The sequence below is a fragment of the Fusarium subglutinans genome, assembly GCF_013396075.1.
Source record: "Fusarium subglutinans strain NRRL 66333 chromosome Unknown NRRL66333_c0000051, whole genome shotgun sequence".
In the NCBI taxonomy this organism is placed as follows: domain Eukaryota; kingdom Fungi; phylum Ascomycota; class Sordariomycetes; order Hypocreales; family Nectriaceae; genus Fusarium; species Fusarium subglutinans.
In genome coordinates this window covers 226,657-251,042 of record NW_023502114.1, presented here as the reverse complement: position 1 = coordinate 251,042, position 24,386 = coordinate 226,657, and the positions used below count along the sequence as shown (strand labels likewise).

General features: G+C 49.5%; 4 protein-coding genes across 4 annotated transcripts; 3 read left to right on the top strand and 1 right to left on the bottom strand.

Moving 5' to 3' along the window:
* Positions 1 to 666: 666 nt before the first annotated feature.
* Positions 667 to 2,225, top strand: FSUBG_5308 (uncharacterized protein; the record flags this gene model as incomplete). Its single annotated transcript, XM_036683391.1, has 5 exons — positions 667 to 850; positions 927 to 1,198; positions 1,248 to 1,396; positions 1,448 to 1,691; positions 1,743 to 2,225. 5 exons carry the CDS (start codon positions 667 to 669, stop codon positions 2,223 to 2,225), a joined length of 1,332 nt encoding a protein of 443 aa, XP_036539228.1.
* Positions 2,226 to 2,896: 671 nt separating this feature from the next.
* FSUBG_5307 (STE24 endopeptidase) lies at positions 2,897 to 4,413 on the top strand (the record flags this gene model as incomplete). The annotated part of the gene is made up of 3 exons (XM_036683390.1): positions 2,897 to 2,911; positions 2,985 to 3,914; positions 3,967 to 4,413. 3 exons carry the CDS (start codon positions 2,897 to 2,899, stop codon positions 4,411 to 4,413), a joined length of 1,392 nt encoding a protein of 463 aa, XP_036539227.1.
* A 273-nt stretch (positions 4,414 to 4,686) lies between these two features.
* On the bottom strand, positions 4,687 to 7,936 carry FSUBG_5306 (metalloprotease 1; the record flags this gene model as incomplete). The annotated part of the gene is made up of 3 exons (XM_036683389.1): positions 4,687 to 4,866; positions 4,914 to 7,128; positions 7,179 to 7,936. The coding sequence occupies 3 exons, from the start codon at positions 7,934 to 7,936 to the stop codon at positions 4,687 to 4,689; spliced, it is 3,153 nt and encodes a 1,050-aa protein (XP_036539226.1).
* A 1,654-nt stretch (positions 7,937 to 9,590) lies between these two features.
* Positions 9,591 to 12,358, top strand: FSUBG_5305 (Centromere kinetochore zw10 like; the record flags this gene model as incomplete). Its single annotated transcript, XM_036683388.1, has 5 exons — positions 9,591 to 9,755; positions 9,814 to 10,132; positions 10,181 to 10,360; positions 10,407 to 11,577; positions 11,626 to 12,358. The coding sequence occupies 5 exons, from the start codon at positions 9,591 to 9,593 to the stop codon at positions 12,356 to 12,358; spliced, it is 2,568 nt and encodes an 855-aa protein (XP_036539225.1).
* Between the last annotated feature and the right edge of the window lie 12,028 nt (positions 12,359 to 24,386).

Genomic DNA, 24,386 nt, shown 5'->3' with positions numbered 1-24,386 from the left:
CATGCCGTAATTGTGGGTGGCCAGTGGACACTACTCAGTGAGAGGCCGCTGTGGGATAGCGCCAAATGCCTCTAAAGCCGCATTAGTGCTCATTGAGGCACTAACCGAGGGACCTGTAGTGCCCACCAGATTCTGTTAGCGACTTAGCAATTACCAACATCATCACCACAAAGGTCCATGGCAAAACCTATCCATCTCAAACCTCCATGAGCCCTCCATCTTGTCACACGTTAGCGACTGTATTATTTGATGTCCAGCGAACCCTGACTCTAACGCTGTGTCCTTCCAGAATTCGTATAGGTCGTATTGTTGCCGCCACTCATCCTTGGTGTCGTCGATTGCTATCATCATACGGGCAAAGCCACTCTTGGTGCGAAGATATTCCCTCCTCAACCCTCAACGTGCCTCTTCGCTGCGAGTGCTTGGCTTGACAATTCATGCGTGAAGCCGACTAACAGCATCTTCTCGCATCTCAGCCGATATCGAATAGTGTTTTGAGCATCATTTTCTCGTTACCACAACTTCAACCCCTCATCTGGCGACCAACATCCCACCCACGATTGACGACGATTCATCCCGCTTCGATGCCCCCGGCCTCTCCTGACCTCGTGACCCCCGCCTGAACGATTGCCGTCGCTACCTTGGCCCATCGTAGCTTCGACGGCGATGCCAGCAAGCCAGGTGGATGCTCCTGTAGCCAACGGGCATGACGGACACGCTCATTCACCTACCAAGAAAGGCAAAGGAAAGAAAGGAATGGATAACAACGAGGCATCGCGTCTGCTCCATGCGCGGATATCCCAACTGGAGCAGGATGCCGCGGGAGATAAGGAGCAAGAGTTGGAGATTGGTGCGTCACGCCCTCGTCGTCTGCAAGCGGCAGCCTCCCATGGATTCGGAACGATACTGATACGTGGATGGTACAGAACGTGAAGTGAAGAGAGCGAACCGGGATCTCCTTCAGCAGGTATCCAAGATGGACAACATGCAGAAAATCGACCACCTCACCAAGCGGTCTAGTGAACTGTTGGCTGATATGCGACGATTGGAGCGTGAAAACCAGAAGAATAAGCGGCGCGGGGACACCCTACAAAAGGAGAGAGATGCAAGCCGCACGGAGCTTAATAAGACTGTCGGTCTTAAGGAGAAGCTGGAAAAGTTATGTCGCGAGCTCCAGCGGGACAATAACAAGATGAAGGTTTGTGCAAGATCGCTGACGGGGAGGCGTTCGCTAACTTTATTTGCAGAATGAGAATAAGGAGCTTCAGACGACACAGAAACGGAACAACGCTCACTGGGACGAAAAGTATGCTACGCTTTTGACCAAACTCGACGGATATCAGGAAGAAAAAGATACTCCGAAGAAACAAGTCGTGGATATGGAAGTCGACGAGCTGTCAGTCCCGACCATTCCTTTACGTAGAACTTCGCTCACCTTTGTTCACAGTTTCCGAATTCGCTTCAAATCGTTCATCGAGCAATACGAGTTACGAGAATTACATTTCCACTCGTTAATGCGCACCAAGGAACTCGAAGTACAGTACCATATGGCGCGATACGAACGAGAGAAGAAGAACGCGGAGGGAGAATCGACAAAGGCCCGACATCTACAGGCGCAAGTCCAAGCGTTTACCAAAACAGAAACTGAGCTGAGGAATCAGCTTAATGTATACGTTGATAAGTTTAAGCAGGTGGGTGGATTCGGATAAGATAGTTCGGCATGTTGACTAATGGCACAGCAGGTGGAGGATACCTTGAACAACAGTAACGACTTGTTCCTATCGTTCCGTAAAGAGATGGAGGATATGTCGAAGAAGGGCAAGCGGTTAGAGAAGGAGAACGAAGCCCTGAAGCGACAGAAGGAGGCGACAGCTGCCAACATCATCCGCATGGCCGAAGAGCGCCAGGAGTGGAAGAAGAAGACGGAAACCGCCGAGAAGAAGACGGAGAAGCTCATGAGCATTATCCAGCAAATGCAGCAACAAGGACGTAGGGTGCCACCTGGAATGTCCAACACCGTCGAAAGCGGCTACTCCGATAGTCACGGAGGAAACGAAGGAGACGAAAGCGACTACTCCGACGAGGAGGGCGAGGAGGAAGAACTTAGCGAGTTCGACGACGATACAGAGGAGGAACCACAAGGCAATGAGCAAGGAACGCCAGTGGCCTATGGTCCTGAACGTCCCCCTCAGTCGGTTCCTTCGGCGGCGACAAACGGGCACTAGGAGGCCACTCGGAAGGAGGCTCAAGCTGGAGCCAGTGTCAAGAAAAGATTCCCCAGATCCTGCCTGAACATGCTTTTTCGGCTATGAACTCGATGTCCAGGCTGACTTGTGTCAGGTGGGAACTGGGGAGTTACAGCTTTTGGGGGCGTGATGACGATGGCTTCGCGCGTACCGAAAGAGTAAGGATCTTGTGTAGTTGGCTACTGGTTGGGCTACTTGCTAGAGATGCTTTTTTGTTGCTGTTTGTTGTTGCTGCTTCGCTCTTTGCGTGTAAGATGTATTGTCGTAACTTGTGGGTTATTCGAGCATTAGGTTCATGCCTCGCTCTACTTGAAATTTCTACCTTGTGATGTGAGACATGTGTGAAGTATGCAACAATTGCACATATAAATGATTCGCGCCACGACAATTGAATCACCCGTCTCATGACGTCTAAGAGTATGACATCTGCTGCTGTGATACTAGAGTGTTCTGCTCTTGCGTCGTATTCTGTCGTATTACCACATCGGGATATCGGGGAATATCACCGCCGACGTGCGTTAGGCCAGATCTTCTCTATCATCCATCCCACTTTGATAAGCCACGCAACAGGGGCGCATTAAGCAGCCTAAGGTAGCTTCGCTCTTACAACTACAACCCCAGGTTTTCGGTCCATCAACAGCACCGCAACCATGGATTTTCTTCAGGTACGTTAATATCTCCCATGCCCTGAACCTGGCCATGTCGTCCAATTGTTTCAATGGATGCTAACTCCAACAGCGCCTCGCGCGCTTCCTCGATCGCCCGCTCTTCCCATGGAAGAAGCTCATCATGGGCTTCTCCGTAGGCCAATACCTCTTCGAATCGTTCCTCACTCTCCGTCAATACCGCGTCCTCCAGAAAACCAGTCCCCCTGCCGTCCTCTCCAAGGAAGTCTCTCAGGAAGTGTTCGACAAGTCTCAAGCCTATGGCCGCGCCAAGGCAAAGTTTGAAATCATCAACGGTCTCTACTCTCAGGTTCAGAATATCGCTTTTATGCACTTCGATGTCCTTCCTAAACTGTGGTCCTGGACTGGTGATCTTCTTCTCAAATGGGCTCCTGCACGCTTTACTGGAGAGATCAGCCATACTATCGTCTTCGTCTTGACTTTCGCCGTTATTAGCCAGCTTCTTCGTCTTCCGTCTTCGATTTATCAAACTTTCGTCCTTGAAGAGAAGTTCGGATTCAACAAGCAGACACCCAAGCTCTTCGTCACCGATCTCATCAAGACCCAAGCTCTCACCTTCGTTCTCGCGCCTCCTTTCCTTGCCGGTTTCCTTAAGATCATCCAGAAGACTGGTAACCAATTCTTCTACTACCTGTGGCTCTTCGTTATTGCTCTCCAGGTCTTCATGATCACCATCTACCCCGTTGCTATTCTGCCTCTATTCAACAAGCTATCTCCCCTCGAGGATGGTGAGCTCAAGACCAAGGTTGAAGCTCTCGCTGCTAGCCTCAAGTTCCCCCTTCACGAGCTCTATGTCATTGATGGAAGCAAGCGAAGCGCCCACTCCAACGCCTATTTCTTTGGTCTCCCCTGGAAGAAGCATATTGTCATCTACGATACTCTCATCGAGAAGAGCGAGCCTGATGAGGTCGTTGCTGTTCTTGCTCACGAATTGGGTCACTGGAAGCTTGGTCACACGACCAGCCTCTTCGGTATCTCTCAGGTAAGTCTATGAATTTTACATCAAACTAATACCGAAGCTAACACAACTCCAGGCTCACACTTTCTACATCTTCCTCCTCTTCTCGGTCTTCATCAACAACCACTCTCTGTACTCCTCATTCGGTTTCCTCAAGCAGCATCCCATCATCATTGGTTTCATCCTCTTCTCTGATGCTCTTGCTCCTATGGATCTCGTCATCAACCTGCTTATGCACATCGTCAGCCGCAAGTTCGAGTTCCAGGCCGATGCCTTCGCTAAGCAGCTTGGTTACCCCGAGGAGCTTGCCCGCTCTCTCCTCAAGCTCCAGATCCAGAACCTTAGCACCATGGACGCCGATTGGATGTACGCCAGCTACCACTTCTCTCATCCCCATCTGTCTGAGCGCCTCAACGCCCTCGGCTGGAAGGGCTCTGAGGGTGTTACCGAGGGTGTCACTGATAAGTCCATTGACAACGAGAAGGAGGGTGTTGTCAAGGCCAGCGGTCGTGATGAGCTGTAGTTGCAGCAAAAGATTATCTAACTAGATTACATCTGAACAAGGGATCGCTAGTCTCTTGGAGAATGTGTTTTAGACGTAGGAAAATGGCCGGTATGAGCTGGTCATCTAGAAAGGACTTGGCCACCCTTAGACACGTATAGAACCAGGCTCAATTGTACAATACAAGTCTCTTTTTTTTTATCATCTTATCTATTCATGGCATTGCTACCGATATGCCCTTGATGATCCCAGAGTCTACCTGTGCGCCATTTACATTTTGCTCATTCTGTTCATCTAATCGTCATAGGACTCGTCGGAATCGTAGGATCCCTCAGAACCTTCCAATCCTTCATCTTCTTCAGATGACTCTTCCTCTTCGCCCTCCTCAGGTTTCAGGCCGTAATCATCGTGGAAGTAGCTAAGCTCATGAGTCTGGACCTTGTAGCCCATGCCCTTGAACGCTGTCTCCATACCCTAAAATTTGTTAGTAATAACCAGAAAAGCCGGGGAGGGACACAAACCCCTTGCATGATCTTGGCGGCAGTGACAACAATATTGCTCTTGCCAGGCTCAAAGCATGGTAGGACAGTCTCGAGAAGAGCAGCTTTGATCTCATCCTCAGTAACGGCTCGCACGCGTCGCAGAACCTCCTTGCCCCAATCCTTAGGCAGACCGCGGACAACACCCTGGACAAAGTTCTGCTGGGCGGCGCTAGGCATGGTGGATTGTTCATCGGCGAACATAACGACGATCTGGCTGATGGTGCCCTCGAGCAAGTGACGATCAATCTCAACTTCACCTTTGGCAATCTTGGTGATAGCCTCTTTAGAGGCCTTGATAGCCTTATAAGCATCGGGTGAGCGGTAGACATGGTATGAGATGATACCGGAGTTGATATCCCGAGAGAAGTAGACGCCGTACGCGTATCCAGCACCACGAACAGCATTCCAGAGAGGACCCTCAGCAGCTTCGAGATATCCAATGGCAACCATGATGGAGGCGAGACGAGGATCGTCGAAGGAGGCCAGGCCTTGGGCTGTTGAGACTGAGTATGAGCTCTCCAGAGTAGTCATGGGCACAATGATGGCGCCAACTGATCCGGGGTTGCGGCCTTCATCGTTGAGCAGGCTCACAGGCTTAGGGATCTCAACCATGTTCTCAGCAACAGTCAGAGACTTAGAGAGCGTGTCCCAAGTAGTCAAGGGGTCTGGAAGAGTTTCGAGGTTGGCCGTGACAAGGAAACGAAGGTTCTGGAAAGTGAAAAGCGAGTCTCGAACAGTGTTGAACCAACCAACAACCTTCTCGGGTTCCTTCTCCAGGAGCTTCTTGAGCCTCTTCAGATACACTGCGCGAACAAGCACACGCTTGGCAACAGCCAGTGAGGACTTTTCCATGTGAATGGCAGCGTTGACCTCGCTGGCCATAGACTTGCCATCACGCTTTGACTCAGGGATGTCAGCCAAAGCCTTGGTAACGCTGGCCTTGAGTCGCTGGGGATCAAAGATTGAGTCAAACATCATGGTGCGGATCCACTCAACGGCAGCAGCATACTTTTCAGGCTCGACCTGAAACTGGATCATTATTCCATCAGGATCGCTGATATAGCGAGCAGAGTGGAGGGAGTAGCTGATAGTGTCTCGTTCAAGTTCCATGACAACTTGCTCAAAGCCAACTTGCTTTCCATCACGCATGATGTGTGTGTTGAAAAAGTTGTCGCTAAAGATTGGCATCAGGGGCTTGAGCTCATTGGGAACTTGGGAGGTGCCGATGTGGATAGTGATGTGAACAAAGTTGGTGGGAACATCCTCAAATTGGATAAAAAGAGGAAGCTTGCCTTGAGTTGTACCGTCAATGAGTTTCTGTGCCGAGCCACTACCCAGACCGACTGCGCGAGCATGTCCTGAGCGAGCAGTATCAGACTCAATGAAGTGGATAGAATCCGTGCTAGGAACACTCCAGCGATCGACGACAGAGGCTGGAATGGGCTCATCATTCTTCTTCTTAGCATCTTCAAGACGCTTGGCAAGCTTCTCCAGACCTTCAGCACCCAAATCCTCCTTGCGCTTGGCAATACGAGCTTCTTCATCTTTCTTCATCTTGGTGGCCAATTCATGGGAAGGCTTGCCGAGGATTGAGATGTGAGGAGCGTCTGCCATCCATTTGCTGAGGAAGTCTCGCCACTGTTGGTCTGTCCACTTCTCCAAAACATCGTACTCTTCCAAATCCTTCAGGTCCTTGAGGGTCGAGCCATCTCGTTTGCCGAAGAGGTAATCGGTGATGATATTTGTAGCGTAGAAAGACTCGGATGTCTCGGCATGGTACTTGACTTGACGCTTCTCGCGACGGATGCACTCTCTCATGTAATCCATGTCGATAGGTTTCGAGGCAACTTCCTTCAGAAGCTCAAACAATCGCTTCTCGACAAATTCAAGCTTCTCAGTAGCAACACCTGTGGGCTGCAGCCAAATGACCATGTCGGGTCGAGGGTCGGTCCAGTAAGAGACCGAACTGGCGAGCTCCTCCTTTTCAACCATGACATTCTCAAGGATGGAGACAGAAGAACCACAGAGGTATGTCAGAAGCACATTAAGGGCAGATGATTGGATAAGATCATTGCAGTTAGGTCCAAAGAAACCAACGAGGACCTCTCCAACAGATTCATCTTCTTCTGGGAACTCGACGGTCACAATCTGTGTCTCGTTGATCTTTGGGGGTTGGGCGGAGTCAATCCAAGGCCTGTGAGACTGGTCAGCAAAGCACAATCCTCTGATGATTATGCAACTTACCTCTTAAAAGGGGTATCAAGAGAAGGAATGTCATCCTTGATAGACTCTTCAAATTCTTCAAGGATCTGGATAAGCTCATCTTGGTTGACCTCACCAACAAGAACCAAGCAAAGGTTTCGGGGCTGGTACATGTCTCGATGGAACTGGCGGATACGTTCAGGAGCAAGAACTCGAAGCGCATCAGTCATGCCACCAGTCTCGTAGCGGAATCCAACGTTTTCTGGGTAGAGGAGACGACGGGCCTTGATATCCATGAGCTCAGAGCTGCGGAATTGCACAGCTTGCATTTCAGAATAGACAACACCAGCATCGTTGCCTTCGCCGTCAATGTGCCAGACCTCGGTCACGATGCTCTCATCCGTAATGGTGGGCAATATGACATGCTCGAGGTACACAGGGAGAACTTGGGCGAAACCATCCCAGCCGGCGGTTTCAAGTGTGTAAGCCGTATGGTCGGTAGCAGTCCAGGCGTTTGTGTGGGAGTATGCTCGAGAAGAGAGCTTGTCAAGAAGACCCTTGTACTGGTAGCTCTTGGAACCCATAAAGACGAGATGCTCAAGAGTGTGAGGAGCGCCAGAATCGTCAAAGATCTCAGTGGCTAAAGTGAAGTAGCCATTGAGCTTGGGACCCTTGCGGTCAGCGACAACAACCTGCATTCCACTCCGGTCTGACACATATTGAGTGATTGTGCAAGGTGCATAGTCCGTTTTGAAGCTCTGTATCTTGCGGAAATGCGACTTTGAAGGTTCTGGTGACATCTTGAAGTGTTTGAGGCCTACGAGGCTCCAAATAGAACTTGTTAAGTTAGCAAACAACTTATATATAGAAATTTGAGACGAGTCAAAGAGATAGAGGAAGGGAGTCGGGCTTATATGGTAAGAGCACATGATAATTTAGTGACGAAAGTGATATTATAAGATTTGTGAGCGATTGAGGAAACAAGAATCGGGAGTGGCGCTCATTAAAGCGAGCGGTGATTGGGTTCGACCAAGAAAAGCAACTGTGTCAATGAGAAGACATGACTAACTCAATGCTGGTAGCCGCAAGAGAAACGTTTGACATGATGGTATAGACGATAACGCTGAGCAGGGCGACTACCACTGCGACAACATATCGTGAACTGGAGTTTTTGGGTGACATCACGACAGTGAACGTCTTGGTCGATGACAGTTATTCCCAATGTGAGAGAAAGCAGCTGACAGCTATTCAGAATTCAACTCGGGCTGCATTCAACTGGAACGAAGAATCGAGGGTTTCAGCCAACTTCATACAGAGGAACAGGCAAAGTTATGCTGATATACGAATTCTCGTGAATAGCTGTTACACAGCAGCACAGATACTTCAGACCCCGCCATCAAGAGAAGAAGACTGACGAGGAAGAAATAAGGTTGAAGGACAAGGCAGACAAGGCAGAAACGCACCAAAATATGTGACACGCAATGTAGACAGTACCTGATCACAAGGAAAATACTTTACTCACCTTCAAAGATTTGTTGCCTAAGTACCGTAAGATAAGGCTGTAGGTTGCTGCGAGTAAGAATGACGAGGAGAGGAGGGGTCCAATCAGTTACTGGGAATGGGCCTGACGAGAAAAATTACCCCGCTATCGAGGTAGCACTTGGTGTAAATTGGTAACAGGAATACGACAGAAGACGGCTGAGCTGAGCTGAGCTGAGCTGAGGATGCGGAAGAAAGATTCAAATAGGTAGATACTTTATATAGAGGGGATTGAAACAAGACATTGGATATGAGCAAACATTTTGTTGAATGGGAGCAACCAACAGTGTTTTAGCTAACATCTTTTGCTCCCGCGTTAACCACAAGCACGAATTAAACCTAGGTAGGCATCGATCTATTCCGGGTATAGCCTCCGCCGTCCTCACAAATTGACCTCGGAGCACAAGCCAAATGGCCAAGGTATCGGCATTCTCAATTTTGGTTGGCACGGTCCTTGTCTTTCCATTCATGACCTCAAGAACAATACAATCCAAAAATGGGCTGTCATGAACAATCCATTAGAGTGGCGTGTGCTCGCCATTGATTGGCTGTACTACCGCTAAGCGCACTGGCCAACGTTCAGCCACTTAAGTTAGTGCTTGGCTCCAGTGGGAAAGTGGCAGGTGCTCATGACGGCACTGGAAAGTTGCCAGCTTGTGGCTGATTCTCGACTGTAACTTGCGACAGACACCAACAGCTCATGACAAGAGCCCACAGCAAAGCAAACCATGAGAATACTGATGTTTCACTTTGAACTTTGAGCTGTCCAATTGCTATTCTAGTTCCACCAGTGCAACATACCTCTATTGAGCTCCACGAACAACTCAGCAGCCGTTGTGCTAAACCCACGATACACGCATAGCTTCACCTGACGTTGCTCAACCTCCCCACGAGACTACACCTCCCTCTATCACGATGGCCGCCACAACGGAGCAAGCTCCGCAACAGCTAAGCGACGCTCTCGTCGCCTTCTCCCTCGAAGGTCGATTCCCCGACGATATCTCCGTGCTACCTCCTGTTTCTGAAACCGACCTACAACCTGCGATCCAAGCTCTGGCGAAAGCCAAGCGAGATCTGGAGGTAATATGACTCTATTCAAACGAACTTCACCCAGCTATTTTGCTCACGACGCCCACAGGCCGAGCTACACACCATCAATCAAGAAACAAAACAAGATGTTGATTCCTGGGTACGGAATTCAAAGACTCTACAGGAGGACATATTTCGCTCCAAGGCGATGGCCAATGAGATTGAACGGCAATCTGAAGCTCCTGATGTTTCCGGCGAGGCGATTCAAGATGCCGAGGAAAAGGCTGAGTTCTTGAATCGGGAAGTCCAGTACAGTCAACAGCTGCACGGCGCATTGCAAGGCATCAAACGTGTCAACCAGCTCCTAAGCGAAGTCGAAGCTGCCAAAAATGAACGTCGCATACTAGACTCGTTGCGGCTGCTCGAGAGTATGTTATAAACCTCCCCTTGCCGATATCATGCTCACCACTCGACAGAGTCATGGGAAGCAATTGACCAAATTGGTGTAAGCAAAACTTGCCGGGTCATGAAACTTTTGAATCTCCGAAGTTTCGAGCTCAAGTCTTCTGTTCATGAGGTTTTCGATCATGTCTGGAAGACATTGATTCATGCGGATATTGAAACACGCCAATTCGCCGTTTACAATGCTGTGGAGGGTAAGGAAACTGCCTCTCAGACACCACTCCCGCTAACAAGTTTTAGATGAGCAAATGAACCTTTCTGATGCAGTAGTCGGCCTTCAAGCTTACAAAGAGGTTGATGAACGTATGGAGCAGTTATGGCGAAACGTGGATGCTGCAATCATATCTCCACGTATGGAGATGAAAAACGAGACTTTGCCTACTATACTGGCAGATGGAGAGGTCCTCAAGTTATTTGGGGAAGCGCCAAGATCAGTCGATGCCCTGCTCAACGACCTAGAAACAGCCTTCGGTTTTCTCGCCCAAAAACTTCCTGCTGATCTCTTACCATCACTTGGTAACTTTATGATGGGAGACGTGATACCCAAGCTTATTGAGGAGTGGTTGGAGGTTGCAGTGCCTTCATCGCTGAAAGAAATGGACAACTTCCATGCCATGATCAAGAGCGCTCGCGAATTCTGCCAGTCGCTGACTCAACATGGATATACGGGCTTCACAGATTTACAAAACTGGGTTGACAATGCGCCGTCAATATGGCTTGGAAAGTGTCGTGAGACAACACTCGACTCTGTCCGATCCAAGTTACTTGGTGGAATCGGTGAGTCAAAACAGGTTGAGAAGGTCGAGAAGCAAATGGTATCCCTGGCAGAAGGCAAAGAGATCACCAAGACGCCAGGAGGAGCTGCAGCAAACACCGAAGCTGCTGACTGGGGAGCTGATTGGGGTGATGCTTGGGAGGAAGATAATGAGCAATCCGAAAGCCAGAACAAATCTGCCTCAAAGGGCCCGGGCTCTACGAAAGCCGACGAGGACGATGGAGCAGATGCATGGGGATGGGATGAGGAGGATAACACCACCGAGGCCAAGGATACCAAAGAAGCCCCAGAAAAGGATGATGAAGATGATAGTGCTGCTGCTTGGGGCTGGGGAGACGAGGACACAACCCAGGAGCCAGTACAGGCATCGAAACCAAAGGGCAAACCCCCTCATGCCCAGGATGAGACTCGGGAGCTCGTGCTAAAGGAGACATACAGCGTGTCGTCCATGCCTGAGCCTGTCCTTGATCTAATTTATGCCATATTAGAGGATGGTGCTGCACTAACGAGGGATGATGTGGAATATGCTCCTGTCGCAGCTACAGCGCCTGGTCTGTTTGGTCTGCCAACATTTGCATTGGCCTTGTTCAGGGCCATCTCACCTCACTACTACTCTCGAAGTGAGGGTGGCAACATGTAAGGACATTCCAAGAGATGGGGGAGCGCGTAACTAATCCGGAACAGGTTCCTATACAACGATGCTATGTATCTAGCAGAAAAGCTCTCCGAATTCGCTGATGGCTGGAAGAAGCGAGACGACTTAACACCTAGAGCGCGAAACATGCTACGGCTTGATAACGACATCAAGAGCTTGCAAGCCTTCGCCAATCGGAGCTATGCCAACGAGATGAACATCCAAAAGACCATTCTTCGAGATTTCCTTGGCGGGGCGCAAAGCATTATGCAGCAAGATGAGATGGAGGCTTGTGTCGAGTTGGCTTCGGGTCGCATCCGTGCCATGGCTTCTGTCTGGAAACCTATCCTCGCTCGTTCAGTCTGGACTCAGGCTTTGGGTTCACTCGCCGATGCTCTCGCGACCAAGCTCATCACAGACGTCCTCGAGATGTCGTCCATCGGTCAAGATGAGGCATTCAGTATCGCAAAAACAATCGCTATAGCGACTGAGCTCGACGACCTCTTCCTGCCCAGCACCCTGACAGGAACCGCCAAGTCGGAGGATGAGGTTCCTCAGACTGCCCAGTACGCCCCTAGTTGGCTACGTCTCAAGTATCTGAGTGAGGTTCTGCAGAGCAACCTTAACGAGGTGCGTTATCTATGGTGCGAAAGCGAATTGAGTCTGTACTTTTCGGTCTCTGAGGTTGTAGACCTTATTGAGGCTAGCTTCGAGGCGAACTCGAGGACGAGGGATACCATTCGTGAGATTCAGTCCAAACCTACGCCTTTGGCCGGGCGATGAGATCTTTTTTCCACGTAGACAGGAGAGCTGTTTGTGAGATGCTTTGGACATGCAGCATTTATGGCGCTTTAGAAATTAACATGTGATTATCTGACTTGTAAAGCCTTGCTCTGTTTCTGTTTTATGTTAATCACATCTCTGTTACTTTGGTTTTGATCATAATGACAAGTTCACGTCTCATCACAAACAACCACGCAAATTCCCAACAGTAAGAGTAGTTCAACGAATTATAAGGCGTTCCCCTACTTCAGAAGTATCTCGTTCTTATATAACCAGCACCATATAAAGCATTTATCTCAGGAATAACCTTTATGTTTCATCGACTTCATTTCAAACTCAAGCTACCCTATACTTGAACTACATCGAAAGGTGAGATCAAGAATTGCTTGTCCGACTAAAAAGACGATAAGACACATGCTGCTGGTTTAATTGGCAGATTCATCAGAGTAATTCTTTACTATTGCCATCTGTGGCCACTTGTTTGTGGTATCTGAACTGACATTGGGGAGAAACCACCATCGCAACCACAGACAACCTCACGAGCAATGAAGTTTCGTCACTTCGCATCTTTTAGAAACTGATCAGAACCTCACAAGCACTGAGAAGCAGACTCATCTGACAACCCCATTTCACCTTGTCCTTGACAGATGACCTCGCGTAATGACCTCTCAACACGACATATCACAATCCACAAACTCAGTCCGCCTTTCTCACCTTCGTAGCACAAACAATAGGCATCGGTCGAGTTTCCCATCGTACCATAAGCAAGTGAGCTGACTGAACGGAAACCCGCAGCAAGGCAACAAGCGGAGGAGCACAAACGCAGAGAGCACAGCATGAGGCAGCTGCCGAGATATCGCAACGTCATGTCGGCCGGATGAGTTTCTGTAAGAGGGTATTTACCTGGCTGGTATGACGACTAAATACGCCAAGACGGACGTGTATATCTCCAAGACAAGAGCGCAGCCAGTGAAAAGAGCCTCGAGCATGGCACAGCAGCTGTAGGATGCTTCATCGGAGAGAAGCGGACATGATGGCTCTGACCGTGGGTTACAGACGGGTAGCCACAGGAAAGATTGCGCATTTCAACCCAGGTCCTCCCTGTGTAATGTCTTGTGCCAGCGCATTCACCGACGAGGCAAAGCTTGTCTAACATTCGGGTGGAATCTCGGTGATGAGTCAATTCATGCCAAATCCTGATGTTGGTTGATGTTTGTTGGTCTCAACAACGAAGGCATGTGTGTGAATTTGATGACTAGCGAGCACGCATGCATGAAATGAAACATGCGGCACATGCGGAAGCGATATCCATGAATAGCTGAAGCCACGGGCGATCCGCTGCCGAGTCCCGTAGACCGAAGCAAAGGTCAGACGAAGGTCCACGTAGCATGGCATTGTTGAGCATAGCATAGCGGCAGTGACAGTTGGTTGAAACGGCGTCAGAAGATTGGACCACAAGCATCAAACAGAGCCGCACAGATCCAAAAGGATTCAAGGCAGAATCTCAAGAGGCTGGATTTCATGCCTTTCAGTGCTGGTGTTGCGCCTGTGCATGTGCTGGGCTGGGCAAACTCTCCCTTGAGTGTCAGAGTTAGACCTCCGGTGTGATGAGGCCCCTTCCATCTCCCTCAGAATCCTTTCAGGACATTTGGCCTTGTCTCAGCATATGAAGAGAATAGCTGGAGCCTAAGCTCTTACTCGTGGGTCCTTGCGGATGTTTTCCAGAAGCTCCGGGGATGTCATCCGGGCCATAGCTCTCAGAACAAGTTTTTTGTGAACTTACGAGGCCCCCGATAGAGTAGGGAATATCCATGACATTCCCATCTTTTGCAACTTCTCGTTCGAGTAATTCGTTTGCGTCGTGGATACATTTATTAGACATGGCCCCCAAGTCATGTACTTATTAGCCCCGACCAAAATAGATGTATATCTCAAACAACCGCCGTTGCTGTCATCCAACGGACTTAGACTTATGTACCTACAAGGTCCACCCCCGCACTAGGACCAGCTACTCGGGACCAAATTCGCCGTTTCACATCTCGCGGTAGTAAGGGGAACCCTACCACTCCCTCTGGCTTTACTTCTTGCACAGAACTTGCCATGTCCATGTCTTCAAAAACTCAGACAATGACTGGTCTTCACCCCGTGAAACGTGACCAGATGGATATGCGAGTGATGGCGTGAGGCCCCGGTATTGTAAGCCTGTGGGAGATTAATTCAATGCATCGACCCTGTTGTCAGACAAAGTAAATGCCGAATCCTCATGAATAGTAAACTCTACTGTACAACAAATAGATAGGGGCTGATCCTGCACTATCCGACTCGTAGGATCAACTCCTACAGTACGGAGTACGCAGCTGTGTCTATCATTGCGAAACAGAGCCCAATCTGCGTTAGTTTCAATTAGTATCGGACCGTCGAAAAGTTGGCAAACTAGTCTCGAATAGACGGCCTTCAACAGTTGCCTGTTGAGGGAGTTGACGTGGCATGCCAACACAGTCAGAATGACTATCTGTGGTGGTGAGGCTGATTAACCATTCCAACGACATGTGCTCAATTGCATCACCAAGCATGACGCCTGACTGATGACCTGTGAATATTGCCGAGCCATGTCGGCGATAACTCACCTGCATCTTGTCAAAGGGAGACAAACAGAGGTAGACTCAGCTGACAGAATGTCAAATTGATATCATTTCTCCTCGCACGCGGTGCTCCCAGTACCACCATGAATTGTGACATCCAGTCAGCATCGTTGAGCTCGACGCCATGGCTCTTTGAATTGGTGCTTTATGCATTATTGGTCTCATGATGAAAAGGCGGCCTATGCAGCACCGTACATTTATCCCTCAAAAAGCACATGCATCGAGGGTTGTTGCATCTATACGTGATGCTAGATATGGACCACACCATGGCCTCTCACGCGATGTTGATATCGAGTGCACCATATCATGGCCACGATGCCGCGCCACGCCCTTCCGATCTTGTCTATGTTTGTCGTGCCGCAGCGTCTGCAACTCACCAGGAACGGCATGCGAGGTGCTGGCTTCGCAAACTCCCACGCAGTCCAGCCCGAACTGATAGTTCGAAGCAGGGTGGCCACCTTTGCCAAACAAAAGTGACTGGTCACCTATGTAAGACGACCCATGGGGCCGGCCCGAGCCAGGGCTAGCGATTCCAGACACAACCTTCAACCAAAGACCATTCAAATGGCCGATCAGCGCTCACATATGGCAGCACCCATCAGTGGTTTTGCCAGCACAACCACCAACACAAACTTTATGGCAAATGAGATGCAGAGGAGCGGCTCGATGGGTACCCTAGGATTAATGTTCATCGTCTTCAGGGTTCCAAGGTTGCACTCGTCAGCCTACATACAGCACACAGCCAGCTGACCCGACAATTGGGCACGTACATCTCATGCTGTGCCGTAGGTGCCTAGACTTGGTGTGGTGAGATCGGCAAGGCTGAAGTCGCAAATATCCCCAATATGTTCGAGATGTGGAGTTGATATTTGCCAGCACACGAGGGTTGTGTGATGGTATTGACTATCGACAGAAACCACGGCAATCTCGATGTTGGTGTCTTGAGCTAGACGAATTGCCATGGCATTGAATTCTACCGCTTCTGTTACCAAGCATGCATGACCCAGCCAGTGTTTTCTGAGCGGCACGATGCATTTCATTTTCAAAAGGCAGCCAAGCTGTCAGACAGTATGATTTGTGATAACTGTCAAAAATGGCAAGCAGCCCGCTTGTCAATGACACCTTACAGTGTCGCGACCGAACCTCTGCCATTGGCTCCATGCTGAGGTATTTGGTGACCTTCATGCGATGCAACATGTTGACTGGTCATAGTTGATAAAGCTCTGTGGCTACACAGCATATAGCCTGTACCACAAAAACCTCTGACGCATCTTAGTTGCTGTTCCGTATAGAGAATGCCACCAGGCTGCTGGGGCCTGTGTAATGAGTCAATCAAACTATGCTGACCAAGAGATCACGCTCAGCATATATCCAGCCACTGGTGTCAATAATCTGTAGCACACGCCTCAAGACTAACAGTCAGCACCGACGCCAAAAGACGTCAAAGCTATAGCTGTCAGGGATCTCGAGTCAGGGGCCAATAAGAAGGATTCTAGAAGGCTGAGTATCTAAACGAACAGACCAAAACCCGACAACCCTCAGAATGTGAGGTAGGGGTTCTTGGTCCCTGAATGTTCCAAGCAAGGTATGCCCACCAAGAGTGGCATCCCAATCATCCGTGGTGATTTGCAAAACAACTGAGAATTGATGGATGTTTCAATGACTTTCAAAATGGCCAAAGGTTCGGGCGTCTAGAGCATGGCCTGCGGAGCTTCAATGATGCCCAACAACTTGCTTCAATATAGACGGTACAGTCCGTAGTTCGTATGGCTGTGTTGAAATTAGTGGAAGAGTGTCGTTTCGAAACCAAATCGCCAAGATTCGCGATGCCTGGCTCGATTCTCCACTGATTGCCAGGCACAGTCGATCCCCTGAGGCTATGGCGTTTGTTGGTCCAAGCCTCCGAGTTGGGCGACAGATTAAACTTTGCACATCATGTACGTATTTCGCAGTCATAGCATTGTAAGGATACCATTCCCCGAGCGCAATACTGCCGACTACCACAGCATACCATTGCGTAATGGTGCTTGTGTAACCTTCTTTGAGTCAATGACTCTTGGACTGCGAGATATCCATGAACAGAAGGAAGAAGTACACATGTAATCAAGTGCTGAATTTAGACTCTGGGCCACCAGGAAAGCTGGTCCAACGCTTTGATGGACCGGGGAGAAGTCCCGCGAAATTGTGTTGGCCGTTGAGATTGGTGGTCAGGCTTGCACAGTGAGTGTTGTCTGTTCTTCTTGAAACCGCCGTTGAGATTTTTCATCCATTCGACACAAATGTACTCTGTACCGTTGATGCAGAGTATCAAGCTCTGGGATTGATATGATGCTACCCCCCAACCTCAACTTCCCCAGGGCCCCTTCTTGCGCGTCAATGATGTGCAGCAGCCACAGGCCCAAGCTTTGTGGTGTCAACGAATCTGCAGATGATAATCCTGTATGAAATTGTTTGCCATATGGCACTCTGTAATTTGCTTCTCTGTCCACCATGTTTCCGGATGAGTTCGCCGACGATTGACCCATGGGAAATGGTGATGCCATGCCCTCTATGTGGTCTGTAGCTTGTGAATCCGATCCAAATTTGAACATTGTTGCAAAGCCTCCTTCGGGTGATTTTTCTTACCATCAGCTCGGGACAACTGAAGGCGCAGGCTCAAGACTCCACTGGAAGGGGAATTCGCCGAGGCCTCAAGAAGATCAAATGGCAGACGCCAGAGCATCGACTCCATTTTGCAGTACAAGGGTATGGTGGCTCAATTCGTTGGAAAAAGCCAATGCTACCTATGCCCTGAGTGTTCATATGCCCGTTCAAGGTTGCTGAGACCAACACTGAGAGGTTGTGACACAGGTGCAGATCGAGGAATCGAATGTTCGTTCCGAGGTTGGTGCGTTGTATAGATTAGTACAAAAAGCTGTTTTAGATACTATCGATTGATCATCACAGACGTATCGAGTATGGATTGTCTGATGCATGTAACAACGGTCTGTACTGCAACCTTGAAGTTATCAATTTCAACAGTCGGTGGTTCTTATGCGAATATCTGCACCTCAATAGGAAGGCCGAGCTGATAGATCAAACGTAGATTGGCGGTTCGGATGCACGTTGTCACCCATTTGCCTAATCCATGCGGCATTGAATGCAGCGGCAGGCGCGCAATGAGCGGGCACTCCCGTGGTATCAATCCCACGGCGTGGTCTGTATCAGTCCAATCATCAAGGCAGGATGATCTGGCGCACCCATCACGAGCTTCTCTGCGTACCCGATTGCGCGGGATGAGGTCGTCTTAGAGGTGCCAGCTGTGTCGAACTAAGGAAAGACTAATGCCGCTTCTACACTCTGCCACGAATGATTGACGAATTCAAAATAGCCTCGTATGCGGTGCTGCAAACCTCGAGTTCAGGTTATCAATCTTGTGGTGATTGGATTGCTACTCAATTTGGCCCTGGTCATAGCTTTCGTATACGACTCTGTCCTCGGATAGGCTGCTGTTTGCATAGGCTATGCTTAAACAACCGACACCATCAAACGGCTAGTTACCATCTTGCAGCATGCTCGTCAATGGTGTCCTTCCCAATGAAAACACCTGTAGCTCGCCTCACGCAAATAATTGGACCCCAAGATGCATTTCGCATACTGTAGCATTCACAGTGGTGGGCTTCATAATACAGCAGGTTGATGCGAGCCAATGCAACAGGTCTGATGCTGTGCCACTTCTTGCTGGCATGGCATTGCATAGGCCGCCTGCAGACCATCAGGTGCCCAGAAGCAATGACGCGATAGAATGCATGGTAAGACTGAGCATTGCGTTGTGCCTTGCGCCGACAGGGCAAGGTGATTGTGACGCAGTCACTGTAATTACTGCACACAGTCGAGTGTTCAAAGTCTCGAGACAGAGCTTGATGGCATACCGCAGATACCTGGCCCATGCTTGGCTGTCCTCCACAAAGGGTTTAAGACCTCTGACATACTGCTCAAGGAATCGCACGTGGATGCAACCCGTAGAACAGTGGAAATTGAAGGCGTGCCCCAGAAGTCTTGGAACGGAATAATCGGCATCCTTTGCTATGTTCTGTAAGAATACGGCGCACCTTGGACTGGCTGTGCCAACGCCCAGAAGGGATTAATACGATGGACAACACGGCCGCTTAGCAGGCCACGGGCTTGGCATTTACCATGTTATGGCCAGGTAGGCTAGGGGAGGAAAGAAAACACAGGCCCTTGACCCTAAGCAATAAAAATATTCAGGTGAATCTAGCCTAAGGTTATAGGGCTCTTTGCTAAGTTTATTTTGACACCCTATATCGAGGTCTGGTGTTTTCTTGCTTCCCGCGGGTAGGCAACTTTGGCCCCTGTGGATAAGATAGCCCAAATGGAACAACGATAGAAAATCAACTTGAATACGAGATTCATATCGGGTGCGGCATGCCTGAGAGGGAGAGGTACATAGAGATACCTCAGACAAATCGAGTGCCTGAATATGGCGCGTGATAGCTTTGACGGAACATCGCATCCCTTGAGTATGCAAGGGCCCTGGCTGGGCCATTATCTCAATAAGACCTTCCAGTCATGACCGACATGGCCGAGACGCTGCCCCTCATTCGAGTTGAGAGAAACTGCAAGTCAAGGCGGCACCTGTGTTGGTGGGTTGAGTGATGAGCCTTTTTCACCCCTCTCAAAGGGCCAATGAGTAATTTCTGAGAACGGGACTGTGGAACAGACCAATTCACAGCCAGTCACTGAAAGGGTGACAACTAGGTCAAGCATGAGAAGTTTAGAATCCCATCACCAAATGTGATAACGAATGAGCTTGCCCCGTGATTTCTAACGTAGCTTTCAGGGTGCCAAATGTCTATGGTTCGTTTATGAACCCGCTCTGTACCCCCGCGCTTGTCTTTCATTGTTGTATCCGTAATGAGATTCCCTACGTCACCCGGCAATCGCGTCATATCGCCATTCTGGTCGCCCTTGTTTTCCCGTGAACAAACTGGTTTGCCAGGTTCGCCAATTCAATAGGCAAATGGCAGAATTTGTATTGCTCTTGAATCTGCGATTTTGCGACTCCTTAGTCTATTGAGCCATGTCAAGTGAAGGAAAGGCCCACAAAGTTGACTGAACGATTTGCTTCTAAGGTCGGATGTTGACACATACGCAAGGCTGACCGATACCGCAGGTCTTCTCCCGAGACACTTGAGATCAGTCCTTTCAGGGGCTTAAGGCAGACGACGGCCCCATGTCTCACAACCATGCCCCTTAAGATCCCTTAGGGGCCGAGAACCCACAATAGATCCTCCAACCGATTGGATGATGGATCAAGCAAGCGACGTCATTGTTCTTCCCCACGCAATTGAACAAGCCCTTAACGAATCAATGGCGAATCAGAACTCCGCTGGCGGTTATGGCTGGCCCAGCACACCGGTGCTGTTTGAACACCCAATTTTCTTCTCAAGAAACTCGAGATGCTGGAACCGCTCAAGAATATCCTATCACCGGTTCAGATTGGAACAAGTACCGGCACACCGCATGTGATACGACACTGTCGACATGGTCTTCGTTGCTGGCTCTTTGTCGTTCGGGGTCCAGAATGGATACCTCGTGACCATAAGAACTCTTGCCGGTCTGTCTAAAAATGTCGGTGTATGCAGCCTAAGGTGAAATGCGGTCCATGGTTTGTCGTTACCCACGACCCCGCTATTGGATTCTCAAGAATTCAAACAGGTCCTATCATGATAGCAGGCCTCGGTGTGTTGAATAACAAGCGCGAATGGTATTATGGCATAGGCCACTAGGGTCTTGAGGACAAGGAACCTTGTACGGAATACTTCGTAACATCAATTCTATATGCCACTGTCCCCAACTCAACATGTCAGGAATAAAGAAATATTGAAAGTTCATGTCCGTTGGGGTCGAGAAGGATATACGCCTGGCAAGGCTGCAGACCGTGTGTATTACCGAGTATTTGTGATAAGAAAGCGGGGGATGGCGTCCGTCAGAGATGATGGATGAGCGGACAGCCGTACGGGCAGTATGCATTCTCCGTAGCCCACGGCCGAGATATCTGGAAGGTCCCCACAGCGACATGCTGCCCGCAGCAAACGATCTTTTTATGTGCACACCCCTATGCAGGTTCCAACCCGGTCCGGGGCCCTCGTCTTCCCCCTGTCTGATGCTTGGGGGTCCTGACCTAAAATTGGCGGGAGTCGGCGCCAAAGGATCGACGAGATGATGATCTCATTCCGTTGTTGGCTGTTCAGAGGTTTGTTTCAAGATGTCTCTTACGCAGCATGAGGGTATCGTCAAATCAAATGGCGTGTTTCTCAGATGTCCCACAGAAATGGGCGGAATGTGGGATAGACATTTGAGGTCCAGGAACTGGTATCCTGGGGCATTCAGCCTCTCAAGCCTTAGGCTCTTCTGCCACCACTTCCCATGACGCTCTTCAAACCATCCGAGACTGCGATTGGCTTCCCCACGGGATTTCCTTGACCGGCGTATGATCTGTCTGACTTCTCGTGTCTAGGCACGCTTGGAAGTTATATTTACCCTGATGTTTGATCACACTGTTTTGAGAGACTGGAAAGCTAATATGGGGAATCGAGAGGTGAGCCGATAGGCAAGTTTGACAACTGAGATGGTAATCCAATGCTCCACTTGTGTTGGTGGTCAACAATGCGATGCTATTGTCAGCGAGCGGCACTTGGCCGTGTTTCGCTATTAGCAAGCGGCAAAAAGCTGCGATAATGCCACGTCACCACGACCATAAGTTTGTGGACGACTGAATGATAGACATATCACTGGGTTTATGTGACCTCAGGTTCCTTGGTCCGACCTTGTAAACGAGGGCAATGCGAAATCGTGTCTGGATTACCATCCTGCATGCCCTATCGAGTAAACCCTGCCCCCCCCCCTAACCGAGTATTTGGGTACGGTCAACCGTGGGTGCGTGGCAATCTGCACTGGGACCAGCAATGAATTGAAACCCAACATGGCATGCACTGATGCAGCCTTGTGCACAGCTCAGCCGCACATAGGCGAGACCGCAGTAATCTGTAATCTGGCCGCCACTTTCGAAGATCAGGATGTGCCATTGTCTAGTGAGTGTAGGGCAGGGTTAACAGCGACGGTTTACCGGGGAAGGTTGAGAAGAGCCTTCCGGCGCTCGTGACAGTGGATACGAGAAGGCCCTAAACTGGTAGCACGAGGAGCCACGAGGACGTTGGTGTTGAGATTGACATTTTGATAGTTGTTGTGGATGAGGCTAACGGTTTCCTAAAACAAGCTGCTTGGATTCCCTGTTGATACTGAGATTACGATACAGTGGCAGCTGAGGTAAGCGAATGCATCGTCCTGCACTGTATAGAGAAAGATCAGTCATCGCTTTCTCCAGTACGGTGGACACAATCCCTTGAATAGCTGAGATTGCCTCGAGATGCTAGTGAGACACGATGTGATGCTGACAGAGAACACGAACGTGGAGGATTAGGATGCTGGAAGGGATTGATAGCGCCCTAAGGAAGGCAAGAACCCCCGGTGTTCAATCTGAAGAGACAAAAAAGACTTAGATAAGTTATCGGCAGCTTCATAGGTCGTTTGATGTGTTTATTTTGGCAGCTTTGTTAAGGTTTGAAGTTTTTTGCTCCTTGCAGACGCTATTTGGCGGTGCCTGCGAGATCCAATTTTGGAAGCTGAGGCTGATAGTTTTAGTGGGAGGTACCTACTCTGTAGAATCAGGAAATGACCGAAGGACTCTCCTTCTGCCAAGCAATATCAAACACTGCCCGCACCTTGGTTAGGGTAGGGGCACCCTGGATCTTGGGTCCTGACTTTCAAGGCATGAGATTCAATACCAGACCATGCATCATCACGATATCAATATCGGCTGTTAGTCGATCTAAATCATCGCTGTTGCTCGTTTCAAATCTTCGGCTCTGCGGCCCCGTTCAAGGGCCAATTTCCCTCCGGTCGGGTCGGGTTGTTTGGCTGGAGTCAAACGCAACATTGGCGCTCCACACATCGTGTCAGACTGAGGTCATTGCTAGAGGAGGCTCAAAAGTCCGGCCAGTCCAGTCCAGCTCAAAGCAACCTAAAACAGAGCAACGCTACGCTGTTGAGGCGCATCGCGGAGAAGGGCAGTCAATCCGACGTTCAGAGGCTCATCAGCCTCCTTGCAACAGCATGAATCCTTGCGGCACAGGCACTTTTGCTTACTGCTCCCTCTGTGGCTCCAAGCGGCCTATAAAGTCAAACCTCTGGCATACAGATCAAGTCATCGCCTACGTATGCGGCATGAAAGAGGTACCACGTTCTGATACCAGAGTCACAGCCCTGCTCCTTGGCCAACGCCGAGCATATGGTTAGCCATGTGCCGAAGCGAGAGGTTGAAGCACTGTACACGCGAGTGCACCTAATTCTAGGCGCGGAGACGGGTACTGTACGCGTATTGACGGGGGTTGGACGGTTGAACTTCTACGATCCCCTGTCATGGAATTGTTCTTTTCGTGGCTATCGAAACTTGAACGTGGTAGTGACGGGCAGCGGCTCCGACTACTGTCAATGACTCCTCAGGCTCAGCGACTTGCTCGTTAATTATCCCAAGATTGTTTAGTCTTGGCCGGATCGCTAGCCGAAGCTGTCCTCTTTTTTCTGTCTGCTTACTGGTTCAAAGTTAGCCTGGGTAACACCAGTTTGTGTCAAAGCTCTTTGATATTTCTTTTTCTCCCTTTTTGATCCCCCCCGTGACCATGATTTGAGAGGGTCTTATAACCAGGGACAAACGAGAACGCAAACATCTGCCAAGAGGACAGAAAGTAATCGACAAAGATACAATAATAAGCAACAGAACCAAGACAATCTTTGGTGGTTGCTCGGTTGAGCGTGGACACCAAGCTTGTTTATTAGGCCAAAGTCAAAGTTTTTGAAAAAGCTGAAGCAGAAAAGTAGACTTTTCACCACTTGCCCCTCTTCTCTTTCATTCTGACAGTCTGACCGGATACGGTCTTGGTTTCCAAGTTCGGATCGTGATCATTGATTGCTCGATCGCCCTCGTCCAACAGAGAACTTGGTCGAATTTGACAAAACTTTGCTTTTACCACAGTGCCATGACATGGCTACCAAGGAGGGGTAAGGCGTCTTATTGCATCGTCATTCTGATATGGCTGCTCATCATCGAGCAATTATGTTATGACCAACCAGACTGATAGCACATGTCTATCGGACCATTTCGTTCACGTACATTCACATCGTTGTCATCTCGTTGTCATCTCGTTCCCAGACAGTTTTGTTAGTCAGGAACGGAGGAGTTGCCTATCGTCCCTTCGGATTGCTCTGGCATGGTCGAGAATTGGATTCGCGCCGGCGCGTCTCATTCTGATTGATCAGTTTGATAG